The sequence below is a fragment of the Lepidochelys olivacea genome (assembly GCF_965140295.1).
Source record: "Lepidochelys olivacea isolate rLepOli2 genome assembly, chromosome: 3".
Lineage (NCBI taxonomy): Eukaryota > Metazoa > Chordata > Testudines > Cheloniidae > Lepidochelys > Lepidochelys olivacea.
The window spans coordinates 22,463,538-22,484,537 of NC_140413.1; the positions used below are offsets into that span (position 1 = coordinate 22,463,538).

Consider the following 21,000-nt stretch of genomic DNA (forward strand, 5'->3'; position numbering starts at 1 on the left):
TAGTTGTGCGCAGTGGATACTGGGCACAGCTGGGAATCCAGGCCTATGGTTCATGCCCTGAGGAGCTAACATACTAAATTAACCTTGATGAGGATGCCAGACTAGGTGGCATATTGGATGGTTCCTGTTTGGCAATCCTGTGTTTGGTGGAGACCAACTCTAAGCCATCAGATGTCTGATATCTTAGATGATAGCAGAAAAATCCAGTTTAGGTGTCTAGTCACAAATAGATACCAGCTACTCATGAAACAGACCCAGTTCTAGAGGTGCTCTTTTAATGTTCCCACCTACATTCATTGTATTTTCTATTTAAAAAGGTTTCAGAGTAGCAGCCATGTTAGTCTGTATCCACGACCCATCTAAATAAATTGTATTGAGTTACTGAGCGATTCAAAAAGTAAACATGTTCCCATTTCATTTGTCCTGCCCAGGTAATGCAAACCCTGATTGATTTTGTGTATTGAATAATGCATTCTTATTCTGAAACCGTGTGTGCAGTGCAATCAGAGTCCTGTTGGATTCCAGATGACTCTTTTGGTAACCCCAGAATTATGATATAGCAATATCTCCCTTTCCTTTCTTAGGTCGTGGGGCAAGGGATTCTGAATAAGGAGAATTAAATCGGAATCTGAATTATAATTAGAACAGCATCATTTAGTTTTCCAGTGTATATATGATTAAATTGTGGCTCAAGGCCCCTAAGGAGAGAAAATCAGCCTGGGAAGGGTATTTGTGTGTGTGTGTGGGGGAGCAGATTGTAGAAAATGGTAGCAATTTCCCCCTTACCAGAGGGATTGCAGGGAGCCAGCACATCCCTAAACCTGGGTAGTACTGGGAGGGGAGGGTGGCATGGTCAGAGCAGCTAAGGGAGATGCCAATACAGTGCATTCCTTTTGCAGCCTCCATTGGTGGGGGTTCTGCAGTGCCCCAAGTAGAAATTGCAGGTTTCCTTCTGTGACAGAACCCTAAGGAAGGGGAGTGTGCATTGTCCTTCCCAAAGAGCAGTGGAGCTTGCTATCTCAGGTTATGTCTGGCTAGAGTTTTTAGTCTTCTTGTAATTCAGATTAATTTATTGCCAGTGAGTTTGAGTTAGCCAACATATGCTGATCTAGATGTTCCACAAACACTTGTGGTTTACCCTAGGAGTATGTCTAGACAGAATGTAGAATCCACCTCAACCAGCTAATACATATTAAAATACACAATAAAATCACCCTGTCTGTGTTAAAATGTGTTGCCTGACACTTTTTATCCTGGTCTAGACATACTCTCGGGCAAACCACAAATGTTTCTGTCTTGGGACAAATGTTTGTATACTTTCTAGACGATCTTTAATACAGGTTTTTAACTCATTCAAATCAATTGGCAATCAATTAATTAAGTTGTAGCAAGGCCACAAACTCAAGTCTAGACCTAGCTTGGGATTATTGTTAATTTCTGTGTATTCTTTCAGCCTGATCACATGTGACTGAATCCCATAGAGGTGTATTACAAGAATTGCAACATTGTGCTTATAGGAATGTATTTTCCCCATCAGTTAACATTTTTGAATATCCATGTTCTAGGTTCCAGTGAATTGTCAGCTTCTAACCTCTGTCAGCATGAGAGAAAAAAAGCTACTGAAGGTACCACTATTAGTTCCAGAATTCACACAGTATTTCTAAAATGATATTTGTTTTAAGAATATTCTTATTTTCTATTATGGTTTTTGTAAGCATAACACGTTCCTGTTATCTGAAAGACTTAAAGACTTGCCGTTAGGAACACAGAAGTTGCCAGACTGGATCAGATCCAAGGTCCATCTAGTCCAGTATTCCATGTCCAGGAGTGGCCATCACCAGATGCTTCAGAGGAAGGTGTGTGACCTCCTCAGGCAGTGATGGGATAATCTGCCTCCCCACACAAGTGTGTTATACTTAGAGAGTGGTTTAAGCCCAGAAGCACAAGTTTTAATGTCCCTTCCAAAACTGTTGTCAATAATTATGATAACTAAAAAGCCTAATCCAAATACAAGACTTTCCATTGATTTCACTGGGCTTTGGATCAGGCCTGAACTGAGCAAATCTGTGGTACAGTCATATTATTATTATTGACAGGACTGTGGGCTCTGCCTATAGTTAAGGTTGCTTGACCCTTCCTGGTCACAGATAAAACGGTGACTGGGAAGTGGAACATGCTCAGTTCGGACCAAATATTTGGTAAACTTAGTTGCCTAACTCTAACAAGTCTGTAAGCATGCACAAACTGAGATTTTCAGAGGTTTATAACTTGGCAAAATTTGGGCAGATTTTCATAGGAATAGCAAAAGGCAACTCCTTTTTACTGAAGTGAATCCCCTTCCAAATTTCAAGTCCTTGCTCTAAAGCAGGGATGGGCAAACTTTTTGGCCCGAGGGCCACATCAGGGTTGCGCAACTGTATGGAGGGCTGGGTAGGGAAGACTGTGTCTCCCCAAACAGCCTGGCGCCCGCCCCCATCCACCCCTTCCCACTTCCCATCCCCCTCAGAACCCCCGACCCATTCAAGGCCTCCCCCGCCCCCCCTGGTGTCTTATTTGCAGATGTGCTGAGCACTAACAGCTGCAATTAAGGTCAATGGGAGCTGTTCTTTGAAATTATAAAGTGCTATAAAATACAAAGTATTCTGAAAAATCCGTGTATGTGTTTCAAGTTGCTCACCCAAAATTAGTGGAAACTGCTGACAATTTTAGCCTCTGTGCCTCAGTTCCCAAGCTAAACTGGGGATAATAATGACTTAAATCTCATAAATTCATTAATGTTTGTGAAGAGCTCACATGAGCACCATAGAAAAGCCCATTAAGAAATTAATAACTTTGTATTCAGCTCAGTATTTGGGTGACTTGAATGAGGCAGGAGTCCCATGGAATAAGTAGTATGTGATCATGTAGATGAAGTCTGTATCAGTGTGTACACACAATGGGGCTTGAATTAAACCTTAATTTTGGCAATTTCTAACTTTAGAGTGTTTGATTTTACCTTCTTTTAATGTAGTTTGTTTGAATGTAATAGCACATTTCCCATGTATGTTAAGCCAAAGAATGTTCCCAATCTTCAGGGATCACTATGGAATGCGTATTTTTACATGAATTTTTCAGCAATACGTTTAACTTGGAAAAACGTGTAATTAACCCTCCCAATGTAGTAGTCCTGACTTCACTTCAAAACGGTCTTAAAGAAAGTCACCTTGGACATCTTCCCAATATGCTTTATAAACAACAACCCACAACAGGGTAGGATGCACATTTGAGGTTACTGTGTAGTGAGTGAAGGCTTGGCTTGAAGCTGCTCTGAACAACTAAGGAGACAAACCCATAGTTCATAAAATAGAAAATTGTTCTCCTTCCAGATTAATAAAGTTTAAAAGCCAACTGGAAGCAGAATAGACATTTCTTTATTTTCTTTCTTATTTTAAACTGCCAGTTTGTCTCCCCAGTTGTTGAAAGTGTCTTCAATCTGAGCTGAAACTGCTTGAAAAGCTTCTCATTGTAACAGATGGCACAGCTCAGTAAACACAAGCTCCTGTTTCTTTATTCATTTGCAGTTGATTCAAATGAATATTTCAAGCATATTGTTCCTCTCCTCTTTTTTTATCATGATTGTATGGATTTGTGTGAGTTATGAATTAGAGATTTCATCCTACTTGGTGGTTAACCCATTATTGCATGCATGGGAATCTTATTTAGCTAATCAGATTGCTGCCTTTGTTTCACTCATGTTACCACAGTGAATGCATTTTTTTACTCTGTTATAGTGTAAGAAGAAGGACATAGTTCAGTGGTCTGACAACAGAACTGGGAGCTAGGAATTCCTGAATTCAAATCCTAGCTCTGACACTGGAGATTTCTGGACAAATCACTTAGCCTGGCTTTCTCATCCTTGGGGTTGTGAACAGATGTTGGGGACCATGACAATCTGCCCTTCCCATATTTCTCAATGAGAGCAGGGCCCTGGCAAGATAGGAAGCATGTTTGAGGAGGTGGGTATTCTAGCTTGGAAAAGTCGAGGGTTGCTAAGTGAAACTAAAATGTTTAAACTTTGCGGCCTAAAGTTAGTCACACAAATTCATATTTAGGTTCCTACATGAAAGTGGCCTGCTTTTCAGAGATTCTGAGCACCTGCAACACCCATTATAGTCCGTGGAAACTATGGGTGCTTGGTACCTTTGAAAATCAAACCACTTATTGTAGTGCCAAACTCTAAGCATCTATGTGGCCTGGTCTTCTCTGCCTTAGTTTTCCCAGTGTAAATAGTGTGTATTTCCTGTAAATAGGGTAGATAGTGTGTATTTCCTATCTCATTGTTCTGAGGAATAATTACTGTTTATAAAGTGCTTTGAAGACAAAAAGGGCTAAATATCAATATACAGCAGGTGTCTGAATTTGAATGCGCAGTTTCTAACTTTGCAGCTAAATATCATTTTGTAGTACAGAGGGTATAATATTCAACTCTCTGGAGTTTGTCATAGGGTCATTCCCTTGATCCCACAATAAGCTGTACCTGGGCAAACCCTTGCACCCATGTGGAGTCCCACTGACTTCAACAGAACTCTGTGTGAGCTCACTGCAGGACGAGGCCCTTAGTCCTCACTCAGTCTCATCCTCCCTTCTCTCTAATAAGCCTCGAGCTGAGAAATGTGTATACATATATATATATGTGTGTGTGTGTATTTTTTTTTGTAGTCTAAGAAAAAGAAGAAGACCCAGTGCGCAGAAAAGGGGGCATCAAAAGACCACGTCTCTGCTGAAGAAGACAAATTGCCAGAAGAAGAGGAAGGTAATAAATGTGCGGATTAGCCAATTCGTATTGCCAGAAAGAAGTGAGAATTGTGGTGATTAAACATATTCATAGGAGTGGACAGAACAGGCGCTGTTTGGTAGTTGGCATTTAAAATAACAACATTACGAAAGAATTGCAAGTTTGACAGATGTCTTTGGACTAACCCCTCCCTTCCCACCGGTGACCAAGGAGAAGGGGATTGCAGTTCTGCTAACCACATCTCTTTCAGGCCACAGCTTCCCTAAGGGTATGTCTACACTGCAAGTAGACACCCATGGTTGGCCTTTGTATGCCAATTGTCTCAGGCTCGCGGGCTCAGGCTGTGGGGCTGTTTCACTGCAGTGTAGACGTCTGGGCTTGGGCTGCAGCCCAAGTTCTGGGACCCTCCCACCTCACAGGGTCCTAGAGCCCAGGCTCCAGCCCAAGCCTGGAAGTCTACACTACAGTGGAATAGCCCCACAGTCTGAACCCCTGAGCCCAAATCAGCTGGCACAGGGTTTTTCATTGCAGTGTAGACATACCCTCAGTGGCCTGTTCTTGGAAGTGGGGCTGGTGGCATGGCAAAACAGCCAGAGAGGGGGTGTGCTTATTCTTGCCAGAGGCACAGTTCCAGGGGAATAACAGGGTCCTGCCTTTGGATCTTGCCATGTTTGCATTTCCTTCTGGCCTCTCCAGCATTGACACAGTATGGCTTTTCTCTCCCACATTGCTTCTTGCTGGGCTTGTGCTTGAGGCCCTCAGAGCAGCATCACAGTATGGCCAGAGTGATAAAAGTATAGTAGAAACCTGTGGGTACAAACCGATCTGCACAGAAGGCATACAGGAGCTGTGGGAGCTCCCCAAAGATTCAGCAGAGGCCAGCAAGGTTCTGCTAGCTACAATTTCACTGGAAAATACCTTGTATTCTTTTCCCCAGATCATTTTGAAAATTACAAATCCTGAGCTTTTCTGGGTTTAAAAGATTATAATGTGATTACTGTGGCCATCACTGGGTTGGAGTCCTTCGCATTGCCACATTGATATTGTGTTAATATCAAACAGTGGTTCCTTGGAGCGTAGAAGAAAAATAGGAAATTTCAAGGACTTCATTCAAACAGACTTTTGTTGTTTTAGTCAGACTGAGCAGATAATGAGCTATTTCATCCTGTGCAGAGACATCCTGGAAGAAGTGGGAGGTTCAGCAAAATCAAAGGCTCAGATTCTGCCTTGACTGACAGCTTGTGCCAGGCCCATTCACTTAACGTGGATTGCACAGGGTATAAGTCAGGACAGAATTTGGTCCAATATGTACAAGGGTGATTGGATGTGAACAGTCAACCCCGTGTGGGAGCCATGTCCCCAAGTAGATCTAATTATCTAGTCAGGGACTAGGTTAGAAAACTAAGTAAGAATTAGTGTTATATACAAATATTAGGTAAATAGTTTTCTTCCACAGAGCTGAGCCCAGGAGCTTCTGGATGATGGCTCCATGCTATGAGTCAGATTAATTGACAACTGAGACAGCAATAGGATAGTGCTCTTTTTGTTAGTTAATGTTTTCATTGACGTTGTCATCCAAAGCAATTATCAAGCATACAGGGCACTTGGCTTTCTGATCTGACATCTTCCCTGAGGAAAGGAGTGTCATGTGGTTTGACTTACATAAAGGGCGGTAAATTATGTAGCGATACATCAGTCAGCCCATATAACAGACAGTATTGCCTTGCAGAGTAGTTATATATTGTAGCCTGAGTTTCTGGAAGTCCAAGGTGCCACAGGGATGGGCAGACTCTAATGGCTTACAATACCTAGGATTGTACATGATACTAACCGCAGTGATTGTGTTTTGTATGTTTGGCCATTACCAAGATGGTTGCAACATCGATTTTATAATCATCACTGGATATCATGTACGTGAAATTATTTCCTTTTCTTTGCCTTGTAAACAAATACGGGTCATACAGGAAATTTCTCATTCACTCATAGCAACTAGTGGCATGGAGAATGTGAACTTTGTTCTGTGTTGCAGGTGTTTGGCAGACCAAGATCAGTAGCCGAGAAAAAAGACACTTAAGGAAAGAACGGCTGAAACAAAAAGGTAACTCTCCAATATGTATTTACGTGCATATACAATATATGTTCTGTCTGGAACTCTCAATTCTTTTTCTCCCCTAGAGCCTATTTACCCCCTCAACTGCCTGACAATTTACTATTCCACAGTAAACACTTTCCATAAAAGGCCATTTGCTAAGGAAAAGAGCTTCAGTTTTTACCCCACGCTTTCATGAAAGCCCACAAAGATATTCTCAGGACTTTGAAAACAAATGAGATTGACTGATGAGGTGAATAAGAGATCTGCAGCAGTTAGGTCATCATGCAGACCTGTTGCATTTGTATAACTTTACCAAAAAATTGTATGTAACAGTTGATTTATAGAACCTACATAGTTGCCTACTTCAAAAAAGTTTCTGAAATTAAGAGCTATTTATAGTAAGCTGTCATTTCTTTTGCAACTATAAAAAGGGAGACACAACATTACCAATGCTAATTATATAATACTTTGCATTCACATCACCTTTCCTCTGGTGATCTCACAGTGCTTTCTATTGACTTATTTAGGAAGGACCTATGTACTTATGCTAATTATGTTCTTATAACTCTGGTATGTGAAAGCAGGTCATGAAATTTATGCATTTAAAAAACCCCAAGCAATTTAATTCTCTTCAGTAAATCTATTAACACAGCAAAGAAATCCTCAAAGATAAATACAGCAGAACATCTTAGAGGCTGGGATGTGAAGTTAGAATTGTGACCCAAAGTGACACAAACATGGGCATTCGTGGCAAAGGAGAGAATTGTTTACAAAGGGGCACCACCTTAAAGTGTCCTTGGGTATTTCTCTAAAAGTGAAGATCAGGCGGAAAATGATAAACTGTGATCTGTACAAATATTTAGATATTTTTGGGACCACCATCTCCATCGCTTGGAGTCTTTAAATCAAGACTGGATGTCCTTACAGAAGGTATGCTCCAGAGGCTCCATCTTGGGAGGTGCTGAGCACTCTGGCTGCAGTCCAGCAAAGCATGTAGGCCACATGCTTAACTGTACTCACGTGAGTAGCTCTGTTTACATCACTGCGACTTGCATGCTTAAAGTTAAGCATGTGCTTAAGTGCTTTGCTGAGTTGGGGCTAGAGTGCTAAGCAGGGACCAATCCTAATTGAACCACGTTACTGGGGTACTGGAAATCACTGGGAGAAATTCAGCAGCTTTAGTTATGCAGGAGGTTAGATTAGATGATCATAATAGTCCCTTTTTGGCATTAAAATATATGAAGCTATGAAATAAGCCCTAATCCTGCTGAGTGCTGTTTGCTGTTTCATAGCAGGGAGGCAGCAGTAGCAGCATAAGCTGTATGGAGGTGGGGTTAGGATCATTTGTGTCCCCTTCTCCCCACACAAAAAACTAGGGAGGTGCTTTGTTTACCCTTAACTTAAGTCTGTGAATTGCTTTGGAAATCCTTTGGCTGAAAGGCGCTATGAAATCATCACCATCATGATTATCTTAATAAATGTCCTTCCGAGTGCTTGTTTCTCTGGCAATCTTGAAAATACCAACGTTCAACAAATTGTGTTTATTTTTCTTTTCCCATGAATGGTGCTCCATATGCAGGAAGGAAACCTGAAGTTCCCTTTCTTTCTCTTCCTTTAACACTCTGTGCCCCCAGCTGTACCTTTATGACCTTGAGTTATCTTTCCAGCCAAGGAAGAATGGACAAGACTCCTCCGACGTTGTTCCTTAAACCTCTGAAGGGGTCACTGATGAGCTGTGTGATGCCGTTCTTTCCCACATGGGCTGAATGTGCACCTTCCAAGTGCTCTCAGCTTCTGCCAGTCCCAGACCATGGGGCTCTGTCTTTTTGCTATTGTGTGTGTAAATATATTCAATGGGCTTTGAATCAGGTCCTTAGTGAAGTCAAAGGGCGTCTTTCCATTGACTCTGGATCAGGCCTTACATTTTTGTTTATTCTGTACAAGGTTCCAACCCTATTTAAAAAAAATCCATTTTAAATGTTTGTTTTCAAGAAAACCCTAGCAGAGTGTCACCCGGTACCTTGGTGGTTGAAGCAGTCTGTGATGGGAATGGGAAAGGAACTGTTTGGCCACACACTGTGACTAGGACGGAGGACAACAGCAGTAGTGGACAGGGAGCTCTCTGTGAGTCAGGGACAAAGACAGACGATGGTTCCGCTGTAAGGAACTCAGAAGCCACAGGAGAAGAATCTGAGCCCACACGATCTGAAGAGGATGTTTTTTCCAATGTAGGTGAGTGTCCCCAGTAAACCAGCCCACTGCAGGAGTGCAGACTTTGGGCAAGGGAACATTCAGCCAGTTCTATTAACCTACCTTTATGGCATTTTCCTCCAGCCTGTTCATTGAACAGTGTTCACACTAGACTTTTTCTCTAGCATTAAGGCAAAGAACCAAAAACAGCTGGGGAGCAAAAAAACTCTGTGGCGGGAATCTGTTTGTGTCAAAGCTTGAGGACAGATTTCTAGATGTTGTCTTCCATTTTAGTAGATGCAAATTTCAGATGTATTGTTGGTGCAGTTTTGTGCTCACAGTATAACTCAGAGTACAAAGTCCATAGCTGCACCTGCAAATCAGAGAGTTAGCCCTGGTCTACATTGGGGGGGGGAATCAATCTAAGTTACGCAACTTCAGCTGCGAGAATAATGTAGCTGAAGGAGACGTACTTAGATCGACTTACCGTGGTGTCTTCATCGCGGTGAGTCAACTGTTGACGCTCCCCCGACGACTCTGCCTGCGCCTCTTGCAGTGCTGGAGTACGGGAGTTGACAGGAGAGCGCTCAGGGGTTTAGACTAGATGCGATAAATCGATCCCCGCTGGATCAATTGCTGCCCACCGATCCAGCGGGTAGTGAAGATACACCCTGAGACTCCTACCTGTCCTAAACCAAAGGTGCTAAACTGAACCCAGAAAGGTCAAAGCCCAGTCAAGAGGCAGCATGATTTAGCAAGTAGGGCACTGGACTGAAACTCAGGAGAGCTGGTTTCTATTCCCCGCTCTGCCACTGACCTGCTGTGTGACGTTAGACAAGTCACTTCTGCTCTCTGTACATCTGTTTTGTCTCTAACTGTTGGTCTGGCTTCAGGGCAGGGACCGTGTCGCACCACGTTATATTGGTTGTGGCTTGCAGGCACTACTGTGATACAAATAATAGTAAGGCAAGGCTAAAAGTTTGATCTTTAGGAAGACCTTTCTCTTCCTAGTTTTGACAGTGTGTGATAAGAAAGTTGAAAAATAAAACAAAATAGATTTGCTCTAGGTAATGCCTTTTTTTATGGTTATTTTTACTACTTAATTCAAATCAGTATATGATTTTCATTAAGGTCCATCCTATTGAATTGAATTATACACAAGTCAGTAAGGTGACTTGTCTTCAGTAACCCAGCAGGCCAGAGATGTAAGATGGTGTAACTTAAGACTCCTGTACACTAAGACTCCATTAAGCTTAAAAGATGTACTGATATGAAAGGAATGTTGATGTAACCTACACACTCAGGAGCCACAAAGTTGTTACCCTACTTTAATTTTCACTTTCTTACAGTGTCAGTTGCTTTCCTTGCTCCACTCTTTTCTTTGGCCCCATCAGGAGGGATGTGTGTGTGTATTAACACCATTTCATACTCCCTTAGATTCAGTGGGCCAAATTCCCAGCTGATATATAAGGAGGGTTGCGTGCAAATGTATGTGGAAGTGGGTGAGAGTGCAAATCGGAGCAAGTCCATGATGAGCCTAAGTTGGTGCACTTTGAGAGGATCAGAAGAAGATGTAAACTTCCTCCAGATTAATGGTATTTTTATACTGCAATCTGAGGTGGGACTGCAGCATAGGTAGACATACCCACACTAGCTTTACCCATGCTAGCGTGGCTAAAAATAGCAGCGTAGACGTGGTGGCACTGGCTTCAGTGTGGGCTATTCCATATATACCTAGAATCCCCCGCGTGCTTGCACAACCCACGCTGAAGCCCATGCTACACTGCTATTTTTAGCTAGGCTAGCACAGATAAAGCTAATATGGGTATGTCTACCTGTGCTGCAGTCACAGGTCAGGTTGCAGTGTAGACATATCCTAAGAGGCTAACTTTTTCAGATTTGATTGTCCTCCCAGCAGCAGCAGCATTGGCCACAGGGTTGGGGAGGAGAGACTGAAACATTCTGAATGTGTCTGTTTGAAGCCACATGCACCAATTTTGAATGCCCTGTTTGGGTTTGTTTTTTAATCCAGGAACATGGGACGTTGCAGAAGCAAAAGCTTATCCTGTGACCTTTGGGACTTTACCAGAGCTGTCCATGGAGTTAAGTGAGTGGTCTTTCTGTGGACACTTTTGATTCACTTCCTCGTGAGTTTTCCATCACCCATATCCCCAGATATTCAGACCCTTAAAAATTCTCCCTACCATTAGCCATATCGTAGTGTTTTCTCTCACACCTTGTTCACATTTGAAATCCGATGCTCCAACCTTTTAGTGACTGACTTCAGTGTATTTCCTTGAACACAGTCCTAACTTTTGTGTCATCCTGGTATGACTTTAAAACTTGAGATGCGTCCTTACCAGTTATTTTAAAAAGCACATCTAAACATAGAAATTAGCAAATTCCACCATTGGAGCAGTAAGTAACTACACTTCAGATCAGATAATGAGAAAGCACGCTACCCTCCTCAAATATTGTCCTGCCAGCAAACTCTCTCCCCGTAATCCCCCATAAAAAGTTGGGCTTTGCAATGTGTTCTAAAGGCTAGAAAATTCAGGCTATTTCAGACCAAGGGAGAAGGGCCAGGAGCTGAATTTGGGGGACCCTTATGAAAACCTTGCCAGTAGCATGCTCCTTTTTTAAATTTAGGGAATTCCAGCTTGAGAGCCTCTGCTGATTGCAACTGTGGGGAGAGAGGCAGTCTTTCTTGGTCTCTCCCATTCCACTTCAGCTTCATCTGTGCGTTCTCTAATCTCACCTACAATTGTCTATGCTTCTTCTTTTGGCTATGTAGGCCCTGTGTGGTGCTGGGTTGAAGCAGTGTCACAGTAGACAGCATAACACTGACTTATCAATGTGTAATACTGATGAGCGAAAAGGTAGATGATTTAATTGGGGATTGGTCCTGCTTTGAGCAGGGGGTTGGACTAGATGACCTCCTGAGGTCCCTTCCAACCCTGATATTCTATGATTCTATGAGATGTGGGGTTTAGGTTCCTGAATTTTTATTAGAATATTTTGAAAAGACTTGGTCTTGCACACCAGAATCTCCCATTGACTTCAACAGGAGTTTTGGATGTACAAGGAATGCAGAATCTGGTCCTAAACATTTAGGATATGTTAAGTGAAAGCATACATACATGCATCATGTATGTTGAGCTGTGCAAGCCGAAATAATGTAATTCTGCTCCATAGCAAGACATTGCAGATGATACAATGTATAATGTATTCAATCATATATTTTCCAGTCTTGCATTAAACAGTGGTCTGGGGCATCTCATAACAGACAACACGAGACAGACAAAAATCATTGCTCTCATCTGCATTAGTGACAGCATCAAAAAGGCAAGCTGCTACAGGACAGAACTGCACAAACAGAACAAATATTTAGGGGAAGATTGAAAAAAAGGCCACAAAAACCATAATCTTGGACATGAAGAAGAATAAACAAGAAAAAATATTATGAGAAGAGCTAATCCATAATACAAGTATTTTAAAAGATTGATGTGCTGTAAGGAGTTACTCAGCACTTGTATGAGTGAACTCTGCACTTTCAATTATTTACAAATAATCATCAAGCAAAGCTTTGGCTTCCTTCTTTCTATGAGCTTTTTCTCTCTGTCCTACTTTTCATTACATGTAAAAAGGGATAACTGTGGACCTGATTCAGCTCTCTTTCAAGTCAATAGGAGTCTTACTGTTAACTTGAATAGGGAGTTGGATCTGGCTTTTTACCAGGTGTATAATGGATGAGGTCTTTGTTTTGTAGGAACTAAAACTTCAATTTGATGTCTCTGAAAGTCATTTGCCAGCAGAACAGATTACGACTTTGAACAATACATGTTCAATCACTGTTCAGAGGGATATTCTGATAGTAATTTAATCATGTACTGTTCTTGTCCAGCCTTTTAAAATAAGTTCAGTGTTATGAGCAACATAAATTAATTTTGCAGCTTAAATTCCATAATGCTGCAGCTGTGCTGATCAGGAAAGTATTAATTGGCCTTAACAATGTGAATATACCTAAGTGATTGTTTTTGTTTTTTATTAAAAGGCATACTTGTTTCTATTCAGGTAATCTGAAGAGTAAATCATCTCAGGACAGCCCCTCCAAATATAATTGGAATGCCAGCTTACCCTTCCTCACAGTGGATGATGCATGGCTTGGGCAGCGTATGTTCAATTTTCTGATTGATTGATTGATTTGTTTGTTTGTTTATTGTCTGTGGAGAGATGAATGCAGGTTGCTTTTTGCCTTTGTCGTTTGAGCATAAAGAAATAAGAGACTATCTACCAAGTATCTATTGGCCAGGGGGACTGCTTGCTTGAGGAAGGTGAGCGGAATTCAGTGCGCACTCAGGGTAAAATTCAGATGGGGGCCTGATTTTCCAAAGTGCTGAGGACCCCCAACTCTAGCTGAAATGAATCAGAAGTGCAAGTGCTTTACACCTCCAAAAATCTGGCTGATGGTTAATAATATCGTTAATTGTAATTGAAAAGTTCCTTCTTGCTTCTTTTATAAATAACACTTTAGTTTATTAGAACTGAATGAAGTTTACAAATCAGATTTTCTTTTTAGCATTTATCCTGGTTGTTTACTTTGTGCACGTCTATCATCTTGAACAAGACTGTTCATTTTTACTTTAGTTACAATACATTTCTAATCAGTTTCTTTTCCAGGTTCTTAGCATAGTGCTGCGGTGTTTGGGTTGCAGACATTTCAGGGAATTGTTCATCTCTTTGTTTTTAAGTTTCGGTTGGGATTTTTTTTTTAAATTCACAGAAACATTTTATTTCATAAAAGCTTGGGTTTTGCGAAATCTAAATTTGGGAGTAAATTTGACTTGACAGTATCTCTTTTAAAGATTTGTTTTAATAATAGAATTTCAGCATGAATTTTGAGCTTTGTTTGTTTAAACCACAGGGTTAAAGAAACACTGTGGATATGATTTCTCTGTATTTTAAAAATGTGTTACTAGTCAACATAGGTTATTAATGTTAAAAACAAGTTAAAGTTAGATTTGCTTTTTATTATTTCATAGATTCTAAGGCCAGAAGGGATCATTGTGATCAATGTACTTTATATATTTTGTTTACTTTTCTCGCTTCATTCAACTTAGATGGTGAAACTAAAGTGGACAGCTTGTAGTTGATGTGGCATCTTGGTTCCCACGCACTAGCACGATGCTGGAATGTTTGGGGGAAAATGGCTTCATTGATATATTTATAAAAAATAATTAAAAATGTATTAACTTCTGTCAAGAAACTTATTTTAAAAACCAGAACCTAAATTTGGGATCCTGTTAGTATCCCTTAAAACATAAGGGGAGAAATCCTGGACCCATTGAAGTCAGTAGGAAAACTCCCATTGATTTACTTGAAGGCAGGATTTCAACCAAGGTTTTCTACTGGATAGTGTTTGAATTTTAGAATCTGTGGGAAAGACCTATATAGATCTTGGAAGGTGAGGCTGGCACAAGTGGTATGGGTATCTGGTAGCTTCTTCTCTGCACCTTTTGGCTAAGATCCAGTGAAGTATCTAATTATACTTCTGCTGGTGGGGTACTCTATCCTGCATGACCTCTTTCATCTCTAACTTCTATGGTCATCCTAACTAAAAAGGAATCCAGAATGACTGCCTGAATAGAGGAAGCAGATATTAATCTGCTGCCATCTTTCCATTTCTGCCCAGCACTAATTAAGATTCTGGAACAGACACAACAGCTTGCCTGTCACTGGATTTTATAAATAACATATTTTATTAAAGAAAAACAAGTGTTCCCAGCTCATTGCACTCTATTTATCTTGATGGAGCTGTTTAGATATGCCAGACACTTGGCATTATAACTTCTGAGCATAGTCCTGGCTACACATGAGTAAGGAGGATGGCAGCATAGGTGGCTTTTCCATTGGTACTTCTTTGTATTTTATTTGACATATGCTACTGTTTGAGCATTTTGTGTTTGATTCCCAGTTGGACAGGGAAACAGAGCTTTTCTGCTTCCATGGAATAGCATCACGTTTAACTGACAGCTTGAATATATAGCTGTGAACTCTGCAGCTGTTGCTATTCACTGTACATTTAATTGAAAGAGGAAATGGAAGGTTTTCTGCATACAGCAGCTTTTTTGTAATTATTATTATTATTTATTACTATTTTTGATTTGCATTGTGCAGCATTGATCAGATAGCAAAATGAAGGGGAAGTCACTAACATGTATTCCTTCGATTTAGCTGAGATAATGCCTGGCATTAGGGTTTGTGCTGGCAAGTGACTTAGCTCTTTAAACAAGGCCTATTAACTGTTTCAGATATGAGGACTAAAAATGTTACTTATAACTTGAAGACCACAAGATGTTACTTCGACACATCCAGAGGAATACAGTCAATCAATTTCTTTTAATTTCCCTAGCAATTTTTTGGTAGGACTTCATAGTGGTTAGAACAAGGGACTAGGCGTCATGAGCCTGGGGCTCTGTTATTAGCTCTGCCACTGGCTCGTGGACAAGTCACCCTCTCTGCTCCAGTTTATCCATGATAAAAATAATGACCTATTGCACAGAGGGTGGGTAGGGTTGAGACTTGCATCCAAACTGCAATCAGTGTAACAGCTCGTCTGGCAGGATGACTCTGGAGAATGTAAAACATTCTACTAAGTAAATACAGCATTTTTCATTTTCATGCAGTTTGCCTTTTTAACTGGTGACTTGGCCTTGTCCCATTAAAACCATCATGTCTGCTAAAGGCAGATTTTCTTGGGGACCTGTAGGCTACCCCTATGTCTCATGACTTGCTTTCTTCATTCTGCACTGAAGTCAAAATGCATTTCAATTCTTTCATGTCAAGAGAATAACCAGAATCCATTCAGACAAAGAAAAGTCTCCAGTCTTGGATTCACCTATGACTTTCATATGTAGCAAATTATTCCAAAGGAACATGCAGAGTGAGGACACCTTCTATCTGCTTGACACTAGTTCAAACATTTTTAGTGAAACCGTTTCATCTGTAACACTTATAAGTAAGGCTATGTTTTAGTCATGGGTATTTTTAGTAAAAGTCATGGACAGGTCATGGACAGTAAACAAAAATTCATGGCCTGTGACCTGTGCATGACTTTTACTAAATACCCCTGACTAAAACTTGAGAGGCGGTGGGGGGTAGCTCAGGAGGGCGGCCCGGGGCAGTGGGGAAGTTGGCAGGGCTGGGGCAGGCTCCCTACATGGCTCCTGGGAAGCGGCGACCCCAGCTTCTAGCTCCACGTGCTGCCTCCACTCCACCCCAAGCCCTGGTTCTGAAGCTCCCATTGGCTGGGAACCATGACCAATGGGAGCTGCGGGGGCGATGCCTGTGGGCAGAGGCAGTACGTGGAGCTAGGAGCTGAGGGAGGGGAATTGTCGTCGCCCTTCTGGGGGACCCCCCCCCAGGTAAGCCTTGCATCCCAGCCCTGAGCCCCCCCCACTGAGGATTGTGTTTCAGCAAATCAAGATCTCACAGGAACAAGTTGGTCACCTTGAGGAGAAGAGACCCTGATTACAAAGGGTCAAAAGCAGTTGGCTGAAGCCTGTAGAGTGTAAAACTTTTAAATGGTTTCCTGAAACACTATAGTGATGCATCAGAATCAGTTTCTCTCATCAAAGGGTGGCACCCAGTGTGCTGTAACTCTATTTTGCCGCTTCATCCAGCTACATCCTTACATCCCACCCATTCAGCACTACAGCCGCTCTTCCCAGCCATTGGGCTAGACAAGCTGCATCCTCTTTGGCTCCTCCCACCCCACCTATCCACCAGATCCCACTGCATCTGTTCCCTTGCCTGTTTAGTACTTCTTCTCTGCGCTTGTCTCCACTTACCAGGGGATCAACACACGATGATCGATCCACCAGGGGTCGATCGCTCTCCCGTCTACTCCGGTACTCACCGAAATGAGAAGCATAATGTAAGTTGACAGGCGGGTTTCTCCCATCGACCCAGCGAGGTGCAGACACTGCAGTAAATCAACCTAAGGTACGTCGACTCCAGCTACATTATTTACGTAGCTGGAGTTGTGTAACTTAGGTCAACTTAACCCCGTAATATAGATCTGCCCTCCCACTCCATCTCTTATTACTTCTTTTGCCTGCCAGCCTGAAGCATAGCTAACTGCCCTCTTGCAGTGGTAAAATAACAGGAAAGTAAGGAGCTTTTCTTGCTTGAGTTTGGAACAGCTTCCTGCTCACAAGAGTCAGTAACTTCTGATAATATTTAGACAATAGAACTTAAGAGTTTCGAACACCAGAGTTATGAACTGACTGGTGAATCACACACCTTGTTTGGAACCAAATGTATGCAATCAGGCAGCAGCAGAAATACCAAAACAAAAATGCAAATACACTACAGTACTATGTTAAATATAAACTACTAAAAAAAAAAAGAACATTCTTTTTAAAGAAAAGATTTGACAAGCTAAGGAAACTTTCTGTGCTTGTTTCGTTTAAATTAAGATGGTTGAAAGCAGCAATTTTCATTTGCATATTAACGTTTCAAAGTTGCATTAAATCAATGTTCAGTTGTAAACTTTTGAAGGAACAACTATAATGTTTTGTTCAGAGTTACCTACAACCTCCGTTTCTGAGGTATTCATAGCTCTGAGGGTCTACTGTAATACCTTATTTATATAGTAATCCTGAAGGATCTTAAAGCACGTAACAAATTACAGAGTGTGTACAGAAAACACTTCAGCCAGCACTGAAAAGCTCTCCAAGTGGCATGTTCTAGCTCTTTGACAGCAACACTGCACTGCACAACAGTTTAGGGCAGAAAGTAAAGAATCCTGCTATGTCCAGCTGAAACTGCAGGAGAATGTGGATAGGTAGCAAGTAATTAACCAAACTGGAACAAGTCAGAACATCATAGTTAGGTCCCTACCAAATTCACAGCCATGAAAAACGTATCACGGAACATGAAATCTGGTCTACCCCCATGAATTCTGGTCTTCTGTGTGCTTTTACCCTATACTATACAGATTTTATGGGGGGAGACTAGAATTTCTCAAATTGGAGGTCCAGACCCAAAAGAGAGTTTCAGGGGGTTGCAAGTTATTTTAGGGGTGTTGGAGTATTGCCACCCTTACTTCTGCACTGTCTTCAGAGCAGGGCAGCTGGAGAGTGGCGGCTGCTGACTGGGGGCCCAGCTCTGCAGGCAGCAGCGTAGAAGTAAGGGTGGCAATACCGTACCCTGCCATCCGTACTTATGCGCTACTGCTGTCGGCCGCTCTGCCTTTAGAGCTGGGCTCCCGGCCAGCAGCCGCTGCTCTCCAGCTGCCCAGTTTTGAAGGCAGTACCGCCGCCAGCAGCAGCACATAAGTAAGGGTAGCAGTACCGCAAAGCCCCCCACAATAACCTTGCACCCCTCCCCCCGACACCTTTTTTGGTCAGGACCCCTACAATTATAACACTGTGACATTTCAGATTTAAATTGCTGAAATCATGAAATTTAATATTTTAAAATCCTATGACCGTGAAATTGACCACAATGGACCACGAATTTGGTAGGGTCCTAATCATAGTTAATGGACCTGCTCTTGTGAAAGTGCTCAAGGGATTTTTTAATGACCACAAGGGATCATCAAGATCTTGGTTTTACATAATATCCAGAAGACAGCACATTTAGCAGCACAGTACCCCCAGTGCCACAGGGAATTGGTTCATTACTGACCCAGAGGGAAGCATACTAATGTGACACTAAGCACCATGGGTGTAATTTGGGCAGATACAGGGAGGCATTGCCCCCCCAAACAGAGGCGAAGGGTATGGGGGTGTCAAGCAGGGTCACATGACACTCTCTCCCCATTTCTGCAAGCGCCGAGCTGCCCTGCAAGGCTTGCTCTGCTCGGTCTGCCTGGGAGTGGAGCTCTTTCTCCCATGCTGCTCCTCCTCCCTCCCAGCCCCCCGCACGTTTTGGCTGGCAAGGAGCAGATGGGTGCGATGGAGCAACTGTTCTCCTGTGCTCTGTGTCACTGTCTTGGCAGCTCAACGCCACCTCCTGGATCCTAGTGCCCGCCTTTCTCCTGTACAATGGTGAGTGCAGGGAGGGCAGGGCAAGGGGGCCGGGGTGGGGCTGGGGTAAATGCAGTGCAAGGGGGGGAAGATTCTGGGATAGGGAAGGGGGAAGAGAAGGGGCTGGGGGTTCGGGTGAGGTCGAGGACAGTGGGGAGAGGTAGGGGGATACGGGAATGGGCAGGGGTCAGCAGGAGCCTGGCATGTGGCGTCCCGTTGGCGGAAGCAGCAGCCCCAGCAGGGAGGCGGCCGCAGCAGCATCAGAGCAGCGACATCGCTGCAGCAGCTGGGGCTCCTCCATTGGGCTGTCCCGTCCCCGCCAGCTCTGGCAGCCCCGGTGTAACTCTAGGCGGGGGGAGAGAATCAGTGAGTCGAGGGAACTGGCTTCAGGGTGCACATGCGTGTGTGCACGCTTTGCCTCCCCAGATATAGCAGTCAAACTGTGCCTATGCTAAGCACCCCGTTATTCACACACTGCGCAGAATTGTAACAATCTCTGAATGAAATATGCCTTGTGAGGTATCTTTTGAAAACCAGTAACTCACTGATCATAAATATTCTTGCATGATGTATGCACATAATGGGTATTAAGATATGTACTAGATTTATGACTAAAGTGTGTATAAGCCAAGCTTGTCGTGGGAGCTGGTAAACAGGTCTGCTTAGACAAAGGAATGTGTATTTGATCCTTTCACCAGCCCGATCTTCTTCAGGCAAAAACTGCAAAGGTCCATATTTACATATAAGCAGTAAACAGGACCATCAAGACGGCAGTGGGAGGAGATGGCAGGAAACAGAACAATTTGCATTTCAGCAAACACAAGTGGGGGAGGAAAGAGCATGGAGCTTCCTTCACCACCAGACTCTGTCACCTCCCTCACAACTTGAATAAGCTTTACTTTCAGGAGCAACCTACAGAAGAATATACTCCAAAAGTTTGCTGGTCTGTAAAGACAAAGGGGGCCGAACCTCAAGTGATAAGCAATTGAATCAACTGATTGTATACAATGTTACTGTATTATAAAAGTGTGTAGAGTGAGGTCTTTTCTGAAAGCTAATGACACACTGGTGATTAATACCATTGTGAAATGTCTGTATTAACATTATGAGGAAATGTGGATAGTTAATGATATTATGTTTTAAAGTCTGTGGCCAAACAGGGATAAACAAATTCCTTCCCAGACAGGAGAGACGGCAGCCTGTTTATCTGTCTCCTATGTAAATTAAGCATGGTGGAATCAAAACAATGGAAGGACCATTTACATACAGGGGGGATGGGAGGCCCACAGGAAGGGAAGAACAGCATGAGGTCATCCTGCCTCTTGAAACAAAGTCATTGAACTTTGGGAAATGTAAGCAAGGACAGAAGCCATCTTTGGCATCCATCACTAGACAGACATAAGGAAACAGAGCTCTTGCAAGCTGAGAAAGATGGGTCCTTCAACCAAAGGGAGGTTGAAGACTCTGGAGACTGAATATAGGTGAGAAACCTGCTGAGGCAAAGATTGTACTTTCCTAGATTAATTTTTAGACTTTTAGATGCATGTTTTCACTTTTATTTGCTTGTAACCATTTTTAACTTTCTCTCGTACACGTGAACTCACTTAATACCCTGTCTTCTTTTGTTAATTAACTTGTTTTACTAATAATCAAAACCAACAGAGCTGTGTTTGAATGAAAGTGAATGTTAACTCCAGTTAAAGTGGCAAGCCGAGGGGTTTGTGTGTTTAGAGGACCAAATGGGCCTTATCACTTCTCTGAACCGTCCACGAGAGGGCTGGACATTGCAGAGCACATGGTTTTGTGCAAATTTTAGACTGTGAGCGTGTTGGAATCACCTTGCTGGTTGTAACCAAGGCTGGTGGAAGCCAGAGTGTGACTGTGATGTGTTACTGGCAGGCTGCTGTGGT

At 42.5% G+C, this 21,000-nt stretch overlaps 1 protein-coding gene across 1 annotated transcript in view; it reads left to right on the forward strand.

Moving 5' to 3' along the window:
* The window catches only part of LOC311517972 (uncharacterized protein), a 41,176-nt gene that overhangs the window by 11,969 nt on the left and 8,207 nt on the right, over window positions 1-21,000 (forward strand). Inside the window, exons 2-7 of the mRNA XM_084623333.1 lie at window positions 1,566-1,625; window positions 4,699-4,792; window positions 6,804-6,872; window positions 8,859-9,098; window positions 11,089-11,163; window positions 13,131-13,229. Of these exons, the coding sequence (XP_084479459.1) occupies window positions 1,566-1,625; window positions 4,699-4,792; window positions 6,804-6,872; window positions 8,859-9,098; window positions 11,089-11,163; window positions 13,131-13,229 (637 nt within the window). The remainder of the gene's footprint in view (window positions 1-1,565; window positions 1,626-4,698; window positions 4,793-6,803; window positions 6,873-8,858; window positions 9,099-11,088; window positions 11,164-13,130; window positions 13,230-21,000) is intronic.